Source organism: Coenobita brevimanus, chromosome 101 (genome assembly GCF_032717465.1).
Source record: "Coenobita brevimanus isolate Jiangsu-jjx chromosome 101, ASM3271746v2, whole genome shotgun sequence".
NCBI lineage: Eukaryota > Metazoa > Arthropoda > Malacostraca > Decapoda > Coenobitidae > Coenobita > Coenobita brevimanus.
The window spans coordinates 38,657,387-38,672,377 of NC_137054.1; the positions used below are offsets into that span (position 1 = coordinate 38,657,387).

A 14,991-nucleotide genomic window follows, 5' to 3' on the forward strand; every position below is an offset into this window, starting at 1 on the left:
GATGGAAGGAGCACTTTGAGGATTTGTTGAATGTAGAGAGTGAGAGCAGTGTGAGTATAAGTGGTTGGGGAATGGCTGGGAGAAGAAGAGATGAGAGGAGGGAGGAAGAGATCAGTAGGTCAGAAGTAGTGGAAGCGATGAAGAAGATTAAGCTGGGAAAGGCCCCAGGAATTGATGGAGTGTGTGGTGAAATGCTTAGGTATGGGGGTGAGATTGTTGTGGAGTGGATATGGAAGTTTAGATTGGCTTGGGAAGAGGGAAGGGTTCCAGAGGACTGGAAATCAGGTATAATTGTTCCTCTGTACAAAGGAAAAGGGGAGAGAGAAGTATGTGGTAACCATAGGGGTATTTGCCTTCTTAGTGTGACTGGTAAAATATATGGTAGAATACTCATTGATAGGGTTATGCATATGACAGAGGAGCTAGTTGGAGAAGAACAAGGGGGATTTAGGAAGGGAAAAGGGTGTGTAGATCAGATATTTGTTCTAAGATGTTTAGTGGAGAAGTATCTAGAGAAGGGAAGGAAAGTGTATGCTGCCTTCATGGACTTGGAGAAAGCTTATGACAGAATCGATAGGCAAGGTATGTGGAAGGTATTAAGAATATATGGAGTGGAGGGGAAATTGTTGAGTGCTGTGAAGAGGGTGAGATTTGGAAGCTTCCGGTGTTGCTGTTTGCTGATGATACAGTATTGTTGAGTGAAGATGAATGGGAGTTGCAAGGTTTGGTGAATGATTTGGGACAGTGTGTAGGAGGAGGAAGCTGAAAGTTAATGTAAACAAAAGTAAAGTTATGGTGTTTGAGAGGAATGAAGTCACAGAGTGTGCAGTGAGGTTGGATGGTGAGGATATGGAGAATGTGAGTGCATTCAAGTACTTGGGTAGTGTGATGAGTAAGGATGGAACTTTGGGGGATGAAGTACGTGAAAGGGTACAGCAGGGAAGAAAGGTTGTTGGTACACTGAAAGCAGTGATGAGAAATAGGGAGGTGAGTACGGAAGTTAAGAAGTCACTGCATGATGGTATTGTGATCCCTACCCTGACGTATGGAAGCGAGGCGTGGACCTTGCAAGAGGGGAACAAGTCAAGAGTGAGAGCAGTGGAAATGAGTTACTTGAGAGGAGCATGTGGAGTGACGTGGAGGGACACGTTGATGAATGAAGAAGTTAAGGAATGTTGTGGGGTAGATGTGGATGTGGTTGAAAAGATTAGGAGAAATACACTGAGGTGGTTTGGACATGTGGAGAGAATGGAGAATGAAAGACTAACTAAGAGGGTGTATGTAGGTGAGGTGGAGGGAGGGAGAGGGAGGGGTAGACCGAGGATGAGGTGGAGGGATGGAGTTGAGAGGTATATGAGGGAGGGGGGGGTGAGTTGGGGGGAGGGTAGTCAAATGGTGGGTGACAGAGTGACTTGGAGGCGTTTTGTCTGCTGCCACCCTTTGCGGGATTAGGGCGTCGGGCTATAGATAGATAGATAGATAGTTAGATAGATATATATATATATATATATATATATATATATATATATATATATACGAACAGCATTTTTATTATGTCCAGACGTTTCGACATATTCATCTATGTCATCTTCAGTAGATCTAAAAAGATGAAAAAAGACCTGTAAGGTATTTAAAATCCTAAAAGAACTTTATGAGCATGTGCTCATTGTACTTACATAAAAGAGAAAACGTAGTGTTAAATTATAGGGGGGACTTAATTGCACAATATATTCATAGGAACAGCAGACAGACAATTGTTTAGGGCGGGTTTTCGTTTATAAATATGAATGGATTCTAGTATTTTTAGATTCATTCTGGTACATGTGTCTATTATACAGAAATTCTTGGGATCAACAGAAGTATTACAAATATATGAATGTTTCCTTACCACTGAGTGAGAAGGGTCACTCACAGGGAGACCTGACCTGCTCGACTGACCTCTATGCTCGTCAACCCTTAGCTGAAAGCTCGTATTGTGCTTCCAATATACCCTGTATGGCAACTAGGACACTTGTATTCATAAACGACTGACGAGCGGAGGGCAGTCGGTAGTCTGTCTTTTTAATGAAAAAATGACTGAATCTTAAAATCATTCTTATGAACAAATCGGAACTTTATTTGGAGATAGAAAATAGAAAAGTTATATTTCAGTGCCCTCTCTATCTTTTCTGATACAGTACCAAGAAAAGGTAGAGAAAGATATATTTCCTCCTTACTCACTGTACATACAGGTTGCTTTGGACTGTAAATTTTGGCTTAGAATTTTCTAACACAGTTATCAAGACGTGCAGTGCTGAAATCATTGTTAGCAAAAAAAATCCTCAAAAATGAAATCTCCTTATGGAAGTTAACAGTAAACTCCCTTTTCGTGATTTATTAATACAGAAGTTAAATGGCACTCTGGTTATGTCTGTATATCGTAAGCCAACTTTCTCGGGTTTGGGTACTGGCTTTTTTAGTTACTGTCCATTTATTTTTAAGGTGAATGCACTTAGAACACTTTTGTATAGAGCTTATAACCAAACTTCTACCTACAACCTATTCCATAAGGAGATTTCATTTTTGAGGATTTTTTTTGCTAACAATGGTTTCAGCACTGCACGTCTTGATAACTGTGTTAGAAAATTCTTAGCCAAAATTTACAGTCCAAAGCAACCTGTATGTACAGTGAGTAAGGAGGAAATATATCTTTCTCTACCTTTTCTTGGTACTGTATCAGAAAAGATAGAGAGGGCACTGAAATATAACTTTTCTATTTTCTATCTCCAAATAAAGTTCCGATTTGTTCATAAGAATGATTTTAAGATTCAGTCATTTTTTCATTACAAAGACGGACTAACGACTGCCCTCCGCTCGTCAGTCGTTTATGAATACAAGTGTCGTAGTTCCCATACAGGGTATATTGGAAGCACAATACGAGCTTTCAGCTAAGGGTTGACGAGCATAGAGGTCAGTCGAGCAGGTCAGGTCTCCCTGTGAGCGACCCTTCTCACTCAGTGGTAAGGGAACATTCATATATTTGTAATACTTCTGTTGATCCCAAGAATTTCTGTATAATAGACACATGTACCAGTATGAATCTAAGAATACTAGAATCCATTCATATTTATAAACGAAAACCCGCCCTAAACAATTGTCTGTGTGCTGTCCCTCTGAATATATTGTGCAGTTAAGTCCCCCCTATAATTTAACACTACATTTTCTCTTTTATGTAAATACAATGAGCTCATGCTCATATAGTTTTTTTCGGATTTTAAATACCTTACAGGTCTTTCTTCATCTTTTTAGATCCACTGAAGATGACATAGATGAATATGTTGAAACGTCTGGACATAATAAATATGCTGTTCATTGCAACACTGGTATTGCTTTTCCTGTATAAGTTGTGATTCCCTCAGAACAAGCCTGTCTCAATTATATATATCTCATCTCATCTTATCTCATCAGCCGTTTGAGTGTCCACTGCAGGACTGGCCTATCCCAACCGAATTGGGGACCATACAGCCAATGTATCTCTACCAAGTGGCTAAGGTTGTCTGGTAGAGATTGCATGTAGGGTGAGAAGTGCTTGTAAGTGTATTGTGGTGTTGGAGTGCCTTTGGATGTGTGTGTAGTCTGTGAACCAAATGTAATCGGCCCGTGCAAGCCGACTGGGTGCAAGCATACTTTATAGTATGCGACACTGGTTCAACCACAGCACCCCTGATGTCCGCCAATGCAGTACGTAGCCAGAAGAACGCTCCCAAAGTTTATTACCCTGGCGGGGCACGAACCCTCATTCTTCAGTGTACAAAAACGCACACTTTACCACTGTACCACAGAGGCTACATATATATATATATATATATATATATATATATATATATATATACTGTATATATATATATGTATATATACACATACATATATATACAGTAATCCCTGTACTTTCCAGACGCCCACTTTCCGGACACCCCACTTACCCGACATTGTGGGCCTGGACCTTCGGAACCCAAAAATGGCCAATAAATGAAAGAAAAAAAAAATCCAAATTTTTTCCCACCCGTAATTTGAAATTGCCGCGCAGCACTGAACAGCTGTTACACCATGGACCCTTCACCCCTTCCTTCCTACCCCCTCCCTTGTCAGGGTTGCCATTGGTATTTTTCATTACCAAATGTGGGCCAATTTGGTAATGAAGAATTCATTTGGTAATGAATCAGAATAATGCTTTACCAAATGGATTTTTCACATGTATGATGATACACAGGATGGAGATGGTGGATTGTCTGCTCTCTCAGATTAATCTTCTAGCCAACATAGCATGAAAATAATCAACATGCTGTTAATTATAAGGAGAGTGGTTACATTTATTTACACCTGTATATATAATTAGTGAAGAATAAATGCTTCCTTTAAGAATTTGGTAATGAAATTTGAGGAGTTTGGTAATGTGGCCGAGTTCAGATCTGGCAACCCTGTTCCCAGTTACCGCCTAACGTTTGTTCAGGGAAGATGTCCATCGTAATCGATGCTGCACATGCTCGTTTTTTGTGAATAAACAGTGAATAAACTGCAGTACCACACCACTAGACCACATGGGAATTTACAGTGTTGTTCAGTGTTATGAAATTAGAATTTAGAGTGCAAAGGATTAACTGTGGAGTGAGTGTGGAGTGCAAAGTGGCGGTTGGAATGGTGGTTGAAACTGGTGTGGTTCAGTTAAGAAGAATGTACAGTGTTAAAAAATTATAACTCACAGTGCAAAGAATTAAGTGTAGCACAACACTGCATTACTGTAGGTGCTTCAAGAGCATTTTCACAACTACCAGAGCCATAGAGAGTTAGAGGAGGCAGCCACAGACGTGCTGTAAGTACAGTACAGTACCCTGTATGCTGCTAGGCCTAAGTATTTTCCATACTCACTTCTAATTCCTCATTCTCTGGTTTCTTTTCATGTATTTCATGCTTTATGTCCATTATTGGTGTGAACGGGGTCTTAAATAGGTTTAAATAAGTACAGTACTATGCATGTCTGGTAGGGAGTTATTTAGGTGGCTTTCAAAGTTAGGCTGGGTTAGGGTCCATAAGTACCAGTCCAGCAGTCAGAGGCCTACTTTCCAGACAGGACCACTTTCCGGACGTGCCTTTGGCTCTATTACATCGGATAGTGGAGGGATTACTGTAAATGTATATATATATGTATATACTGTATATATATATATATATATATATATATATATATATATATATATATTTATATATACAGTAGGCTCGCACAGTGCGCGTCATCACAGTGCACGAATGACCAAAAATCATAACCAAAACACTGAATGCATGAGTTTACCTCACAACGCGAGGTAGAGGCAAGGAGTGGCTCGAAAATGCCATTTTTTATTAGTACGTGACCACCCCTCACACAACGTGTCACGTGTTGTCATGTTGATGCACAGAAATTCCCGGGCATTCTACTGCGCAGCTTGGGGTACAAGACAGTGGGCGTGCCTTAACACTCCTGGCTCGTGCACAGTGCAGATCCTCTCTCTACAGCTAACCTGTCGTGTACAACGTGTGGCATTTTTTTGCTGCTCCATCCTGGCCTGTACTTTGCCGCACCATGGCTCCAACCCTGAGAGTTAAGAAACATCTGATGCATGCCACCAAGTTAGAGATCATCAAAATGAAGGAGGAGGGTCAAGGAAACACCGCCATTGGGAAAGCCCTGTGACTGGCTGAATCAACGTGAGAACAGTGTGAAAGAACCATGATGCCATAAGGGCTGTAGTGAAGACAAATGGTGCCTCTGACCTAGATGGCCGTTCGTAGATTGGAAATCACGCGATGATACTAATGGAGCGGTATCTTGCCACCTTCATAATGAGGAAGGAGAAGGAAGGTGTTCCACTAAATGGAAGATTTTTTTGGAACCAAGCCCAGCTCTTTTACAAGGCAGCATCTCGCAAGTTAAATGTGGACAAACCTTTCAAGGCATTGGTTGGATGGCTGGACCGTTTTCTCAGACACTAGGAACTTCATCACGACAAAGTGTCTGGTGAACGTGCCTCTGCTGACGAGCTGGCTGTGAGAGACTCTCCTGCGATATTTAGATCGCCTCTTGAAGAGGGACAGTACACCAAGGACCAGATCTACAACGTCGATGAAACGTCGTTATATTACTAGGCCATGCCCAAATCAACTTACATCGCTAAGAGACAGAAACAAGCCCCTGGTCGCAAGCTCCAGAAGTGTAAGTTGACGGTAATGTTCACTGTAAACCTGTCTGGGAGCCACAAGATGAGGTCAGTTGTTGTAAACACAGCTTCACACCCAAGGTGCTACAAAAACCTCACGAACATGGACGCATGTGGCGTGTACTGGTACAAGTCTGCAAATGGTTGGATGACCGGGAACATTATGGCAGACTGGTTAACGAGGCGCTGCGTCCCCGATGCCAGGGCCAAGTGTCGGGAACTGGGCATTCCATTTAAGATGCCCCATGTGCTTGACAGTGCACCAAGTCACCCTCCATACCTAGAAGATCTGCACAAGGATTGTCGTGTTGTGTTTCTGCTGCCCCGGACGTCACTAGTGCAGCCACTGGATCAAGAACTGATTGCCACTGTGAAGCACTTCTATCATAAGCAAGTGTATGACTACCTACACAGGAAGACCGACACACAAGAGGAGCTTCATGCCCTACAAGATGATCACGATGAAGACCTCGATGAGGCACCTGCTCCCTTTCCATCTCCTCCAGCAGCTGTATCCCGACCCGCCACAAGTGACATGACTGTTGAGGCATTTTGGAGTCATTTTACAGAGATGGATGCAGTTGAATTTCTCCTACAAGCCTGGTACCAGATTACACATGCAACGGTGAACCATGAGTGGCGAATGCTCGTGCTTCACTTATGCACGACCCAGGAGACGGCCATTCAACCACTGGCCAAGGCTGAGGCAGCAACACTGACAGCAGCACAAGCTGTACCAGGTTTCGAGGACGTTACATTGGCGGAGATATGAGAAGTGCACGCTGCTAATGAGGAACAGCCTCCCGAGGAAGTGTTGCAACGGATAGACGAGGCTGACGCAGAGCCCGACGCCAGGCAGAGTCAAGTTGAGCAGCCTAGTGTAATGGAAGGCAGGACTGAGCTGTGTATGTCAAGAATAAGCAAGATCCTTGCTGTTGTGGATAAGCTCAAGGAAGAGGTGAACGAACAGGAAGTGAGCAGCCTAAGAACGGAGGAAGTTCTGGTTGGTATCAACAAACTCTTCTGTTTCTACACAGACAGGCACAGGCAAGAAATAAACAGAAGAAGACATTCGCTTATAACAAGTTACACACAGCAGGCTCAAGTTAGTGAAATTGAGGAATCAGCTACATCATCTGCTCCTGTTCCTGTTGATGAAGAGGATGCAATGTCAGAAGTGTCAGCATTGGACTTCGAGGGGTTTATGGCTGAAGTGAGTGACTTTGAGGCTCCTGGGGAAGGTGCTCAAGAGGAGTCTGTGGAGGGAAGTGTTGGTGCGGCAGGAGGTGCAGGGAGGTGTGCGGCGCTGTAAGTGTTGCCGCTTCTCGGAACCCCTGTTATTTAAATCCATCAGGCCTGTTGTCTACTGTTGTTAAGGTGACTATCCATGTTTTTGTTATTGTAGCTATATCTGGAGTACAATGTCTGAGAAATTTGACCTTTATTCTGTCTCTAAGGGCCCCAAAATGTCCAGGTATGAGGGGGTACCGCCCATATGTAATTTTTCCTATAAGATTGTGTATTCACAGTGCACGAGGTCGTGGACCGCCCAATCTCCCACGTGCTATGTGAGCCTACTTTATATATATATATATATATATATATACTGTATATATATATATATATATATATATATATATATATATATATATATATATACACTGTATATATATATATATATATATATATATATATATATATATCTGTATATATATATATATATATATATATATATATATATATATATATATACTGTATATATATATAGATATATATATATACTGTATATATATATATATATATATATATACTGTATATATATATATATATATATATATATATATATATATATATATATATATATATATATATATATATATACTGTATATATATATATATATATATATATATATATATATATATATATATATATATATATATATATACACTGTATATATATATATATATATATGTATATATATATATATATATATATATATATATATATATATATATATATATATATATATATATATATATATATATATATATATATATATATATATATATATATATATATATATATATATATATATATACTGTACTGTATATATATATATATATATATATATATGTATATATATATATATATATATATATATATATATATATATGATGTCCTTTGCAGTATCAATGCATTTGCTATATTTAATATATGCCATGCATCCATAGTATATGTCCTGTGTCAATTTTGCCCGCAATTTTAGCCTGACCCTGGTGTCCTAGTGTTTCGCAATAATGGCTTGTATGCTAAATTACTGTTGTTTTCATGTCCTTTATGGTGCATGAGGGACACCAACATGATTATTTGGCATGCTATTGTTTGGAAAAAAAAATTGAGCTGGAAAATTCTGAAGGGTGGGGTAGGGGGGTAGGGGGGTGGCAGGGTATGGGGGAGGAGGGGAGGGGAGGAAGAGAGGGAGGGTGATGGGAGTGGGTGAGGAAGGTAGTGGGAGGGGAGGAATGAGGATGGTATAGGATGGGAGCGCATAGAAAACTGGTCACCCCGCCTGGAAGGGTAACATTTTTTCAACTTTGACAGGCTATAGCTTGTGAACCAGTTGGTCTGAAATGCTCTGGTTTGTGGCATAAGGTGTGTAAATTTAAGCTCTTTACCTTGGGGATAGAACTTTTTACTTCTGTAAGAGTTGAAATATTGGCTCCATGTACAGGTTTTCAGGGAAGTTCAGTCAATCTAATTGCGTATCCTAGGGGTTGAGAGGTAGGATGGGACTATATTGTATTGGTGTTATGATGAGGAGAGGTAGATTGAGATGATTCGGGCATGTGGAGAGGATTGGGGAAGATAATTGCGTGCAGAAAGTAAGAGGTGTTAACTTTAAGGGTATGGCTGTGAGAGGTAGACTGAATAAGTCCAGGGACAAGATCATTGAGTGCATCCTCATTGATAAGGGGCTGAATAGGGAGGCTGCCAGAGATCAAGCAGCATGGAGAGCTGCCATTAGGTGACCAAGGCTAATGCATGCAAGCATGTTGGGGCCTTTAAAATTGAACATAGTAAATGCTCTGAACTGTCCAACACAAATTCTTCCTGCTCCTTCTGGCACCTTGCTAAAAACCTCTCTAGCAACCATACCTTATCATCCTTCCCTCCAGTTTCGACTGATTGCTTTGTAGCCGTTTCTTGTACTAATACAGCTAATGCAGAACCCTTTGACAAAGACTTTCTCCTTCTTTTCCACTTTCAACAATTCTGGTGCTTTTCCTCCATCTTTTCCCCCCTCTGATTTACTCATGGCAGACACTAAAATTTATGCTGTCTATCTGTCTGTTGCCATGTGCCTTAATCCCATAATGGGTTTCCACAAGAAAATCGCCTTCATGTTGCTCTGTCCCCTGCCATTTCACTGCCCTCCCCCCAGCTTGCACCTCACTTTCTCATGTACCTCTCCACTCCATTCCTCCATCTCATCTTTGGCCTCCCCCTCCCTCTCCCCCCACCTCCACCTCACACACATACACTTTCCTCATTATATTCTCACTCTTCATCCTCACCACATGGCCATACCACCTTAATCGTATTTCTTCTAGCGCATATTATCACATCCACACCCACACCACAATACTCCTTCACTTCCTCATTTGCCAGTCTGTCTCTCCATGTAAGTCCACATTCACCCCTCAAATAACTCATTTCCACTCCTCTCACTCTTGACTTGTGCCCCTCCAACAAAGTCCATGGTTTGCTTCCATTATGTTAGAGTTGGCTACACAATACTTTCATGCGGCGATTTTTTTTTTTTTTTTTTTTTTTTTTTTTTTTTTTAATACTTCCATGCCCACATCTCTGTTTCATATGACTGTTTTCAAAGAACCAGCAGCCTTTTTTCCTAGTTGTACCCTTTCAAGCACTTCACCCTCTAAACTTCCATTCTTACTCATCTTGGTACTCAAGTGCTTAAATGCACTCACATTTTCCATTTCCTCATCATCTAACCCCACTGTGCATTCAATGAGTTCATTTCTCTTAAAGACCACAACTTTACTCTTCCCTTCATTCATCAGTAGTTCCATATTTGGACATTCTCTCAAGCTTATTCACCAAGCCAGTTCTCCTTCATCTTCATTTAGTAATGCAGTATCATCTGCATACAATAGTACAGGAAGTTTCCAAACACTGCCACTCCAACATCCACTGCCCTACCTTGTATATCTTTTATATCCACACCCATATACAGATTGAACAACCATGGAGACATGGCACATCCCTGTTTCAATCCAGCATTCAGATAGAAAATTTCACTGAGTTCACCATCCACTCACATTGCAGCCTAAGCACCCTCGGGCATACCATTCACGGCACAGAACAGCTTCTCATTTACTTCATGTGCTGTATTGTTAATACAGTATTTTCTACATTTCTTGCCTCTCCACATTGCCATATGCTTTCTCCAAATCCATGAAGGAGGCATACAAGTTCTTTCCCCTCTCTAGAAACTTTTCCACTTGAGACCTAAGGATGAATGTCTGCTTTACACAACTTCTTCCTGTCGTAAAACCTCCCTGTTCTTCTCTGACTAATTCCCCCATTATTTCTCTAACTCTCAACAAATATCCTACCATATACCATTCCTGTTACTATAAGATGACAAATGCCCCTATGATTACCACAAACTTCTTTTTCCTCTTTTCCTTTGCATGGGGGAATAATTATACAGAACCTGACTTCCAATCCTCTGGAACTTTATCTTCCTCCCAGGCCAATCTGCACATCTTCCATATCCTTTCTACTACTATCTCTCCACCATGCTTTAGCATTTCACCACACACTCCATTAATTTCTGGGGCTTTCCCCTTTTTGTCATTCTTCATTACTTCTACTACTGTACTTCCATTTCACTGAATTCTTCCTCTCTTCTCACCTCCCTCCTGCTTCCAGCCATTCCCCGGTTACCTATGCTCACATTACTTTCATTCTCTGTGTTTAACAATTCTTTAAAGTGTTGTCTCCATCTGCTCAGTTTTTCTCCTTTCTACACCCTCAATCTACCATTTTTATCTTTCGCTCCCTTCCTAACTTCTTTGTCACCCTGTCTAAATCTCTTTATCTCCTTCCAGAACACTTTCTTACATTCCCTCCACTTTACACTCAGATTCCTTCCATATTCCTCATCCACTGTTTTCTTACTATTTCTCACAAATCTTTTCGCCCCTGTCTTCCTCTCTACTTATGAACTGTCTGTTCCGTCAGTCAACCTCTTCCATGCATCTGCTTCCCATCCACTCACTATATACATTCTTCCTTTGCACCACAGCTTGTCTCACCTCACCATTCTGCCATGTTGTTCCTTGCTTACCCTGTTGTCTTCTCTTCACCCCTTACACCACCTCACATGCTGCATGGATTTCATATGTGAATATCTTGCACAGACCTTCCACCTCCCTCATCTGGTCCAGATCATATTTACCCAATCAGTCCTCCAGTTCTCTCTTGGTCTGCCTTTTTTCCATCCTCTTTTAACCTTTCCACCCTGTTATATGGTCTGCTTCCTATCCTTCTCTCCTATTCATCGTTCGCATTTGTACCTTGATTTTCATCACCGTCAAGTGGTGGTCCAAAATTCCGGTCCCCCAATATCTGTATGCTTTTTCATCCCTTACATACTTTCTCATTCTCTCATCCACCCACACATAATCAGTCATTGAATTCCGTTCATTCAGTTCACCACCCACCCTCCTCATCACTTCCCACTTATACATGTGGATCATTTGGAACCAAACATGGCTATTGGCTATCACCTACTCTATCCCTGCACTGATATCCACTAGAGCACTGCCAGTCTCATCTACCTCTGTAGGCACACCTCACTCACCAACTATTCCATCCACCTTCGCATTCCCTACTTTTCCATTCATATCTCCAATCAAAGATACTTTCTCATTCCTCTCACACTTTTCTATGCATGCTTCCACATTAGTTTTGCCCAGAACTCTTCTTTCATTCTGCTCACATGGTCTTCTGTTTATGCATATACACATACAGTCGCCCACACATATATTCCTACTTCCAAGCTTAACCAGACAATCCTCGAACCAACTGATCCTTACTGTCTTATATTCTCCTTCTGTATCTTGCAGATAATAATACATACACCCCCTAATGCCTTATCATTCTCACCTACTTCTGCACATGTACTCCATCCACACTCCCACTATCTCACACTCTCACCTCCTCATTTAGTCTGTCAATCCACACATGTCCACTGTTGCACCCTCAAGCAGCTGGACAATCTCTTTCACCTTATCATTTGCCCCCTTACATTCCATGTTGAAATCCATACCATGTCCTGTTTATTGTCCTTTGTTGTCACCTGTTGGTCTGTCCTAGTTTGAGGCATTTTGTTTGTCTTTTAGTTAGTTGTTTTCCAGGGAGGGGTGCTAACCCTCTGCCAAACCTCTTGTTTATGTACTTGATGTATTTTCTGCCATCACTGGCCTCACTACTAAGGAGGCATGTGGGCGTGATAGATTTCCGACTCTTGTCCTCGAGAGCTATGTTTCAGTGCTTACATTCTGCCTAGGTAACCTCTTTTTCTCATTTTCTTTCAACTTGTACCTTTCCTTTTCTCTGGAAGTTTGCCCACATTTAGCCTGTCCCAAAGAAGGGTGACCATTTCACTCCCTCTAACTATTGCCTAAATGCTTTAATATCTAGTATTTCAAAAGTTTTTAAATTTATTCGTAACAAAAAATTTTTTAAAGCATCTTTCCTATCGCAATATGGGTTCGACCAGGGAGGCTCCACTGGCAGTCTTCTCACCAACCTTTCAAACTCCTGGCCATCCTCTTTTCAGGACTTTGGTGAATTCATTGGTATTGCATTTGACGTCTCAGCGGCTTTTGAGTGAATCTGGCATGATTCATTAATTTCCAAACTGCCCTCTTATAGATTCTATCCTTCTATCTGTGCCTTCATTTCTAGCTTCCTTTCTGGTCGTTCTATAGCTGCTGTTGTAGACAGCCATCATTCCACTCCTAGGGCTGTCAGTATTGGTGTTCCTCAGGGCTTTGTCCTATCGCCCACTCTCTTCATTCTATTCATCAGTGATCTAAGCTGTACATTTAATCCCATCCACTCATATGCTGATGACTTTACCTTCACCTTTCCATTCGCTTCTCAGAGCGTCCATCTCAGCAATTACTTCAGCAAACAAGAGTCTAGGCTATGGCACACCTAATGTCTGTCTTGGCATACATATCTGATTGGAGTAAAAGTAGTCTTGTTGTTTTTACTGCATCAAAAACTCAGTTCCTACATCTTTCAGCCCATAAAAATGTTCGACTTGAGTATCCTTAAATTTTTAACAATATCCAACTCAATCCAGCATCATCTTTAAACATACTTGGGGTTTCATTCTCTTGGGATTTATTTGGGAAAGATCATATCACCTCTCATGTAAAATCTGCTTCCAAGAGATTGGGTGTAGAAGCCAGCTCTTTGCCATCATTACCCTTGCAGAGTTGTTGACTTTATACGCAGAATTCCTTCATTCCTTGTAGAGTACAACTCTTGTGTGGGGAGGCTTCACATATACAGTGCTTCTCATCAAGTTGGATTATAAGATTTTTCGTCTTATTAACTCTTCTCCTCATTGCTGGCTCCCTTCTGTAATTATCTCTTTGCCACACTGTTGCATCATTATTTTTTTTTTTTTCAGCTTCATTGGTGACTGCTCTTCTGAACTGTCTGCTTGAATTCCTCCACTGCTATTGCCCGCTCATAGTACCTGTCTAGCAGCAAATTCTCCTCTTTTTTCTGACCAACTCTCTAATGCAAGAGTTAACAGTTACTCCCAGTCCTTCATGTATGTAGTAAGTTAACTCTGGAACTATCCTCCTCAGTCTATTTCCTACTGACTATTACTTCCAGTCTTTCAGATGCAATGTGTCCAGCTATCTCGAAATTAACAGATCCTGAATTTAGCTCTCCCATATCTTGTTTTTCTTGGAGGGAACAGTCTTGCTTGCTTCTGGCCTTTGCTTCCTTCTTCCTTGCATTAGGAGAAAAATAAATAAAGTGGTTGTTTTGAGTAAAGCTAAAGCTAATTCCAGTCTAACCTCATTACATTCATCCCTGAAGACACATGGGAACTTTTCAGTGTACAGTATTTTTTTAGGGAAAACAGTGCGTCTTATATGCCACGAAACATGGTACTGTATGTTGTTCTTTAGTCCTGGATGGGTATTTTTCTAATTTAAACAGGTTATACCTTTCTGTTTATTAATTTTTAATGCAGTATCTGGAAATCTGGAAAACAGTGATCTCTTTTGTGTAATAGCTCAAGTTGACCCAGCAGAAACTGTATAGGAAGAGAGTGCACTTTAATACTTCTTTTATGGTCCAACAGAAGCTCCAGACACTTTTGCTTTCACCTTTGTCGGAGGTGTCACTGGTTGGCCACCCTGATGTGCGTCAGAAACAACTGGAATCATTACTACACATCCTTCATTCCTGTGGTGAGCTGCTGCACCATGGTTGGCCCCTCATACTCAACATCATCGGTGCCATCAATGACAACCATAGGTCAGTATCATATGTCGCTTGCTAATGCTTTCTAATTTTGCCCTTCCATTCATTATCCAATACCTTACTGCCTCATCAGGAACACTGTTGTTTAGGACTTGGTTTCTCATTGTAGACATTTAAATTGAGAGTGACCAGTTATTCACACCAGACTGG

General features: G+C 40.9%; 1 protein-coding gene across 1 annotated transcript in view; it reads left to right on the forward strand.

The window, feature by feature from the left end:
* The window catches only part of LOC145415010 (protein MON2 homolog), a 1,148,323-nt gene that overhangs the window by 651,493 nt on the left and 481,839 nt on the right, over positions 1-14,991 (forward strand). Inside the window, exon 16 of the mRNA XM_080284427.1 lies at positions 14,660-14,835. Coding sequence (XP_080140553.1) covers positions 14,660-14,835 — 176 coding nt within the window. The remainder of the gene's footprint in view (positions 1-14,659; positions 14,836-14,991) is intronic.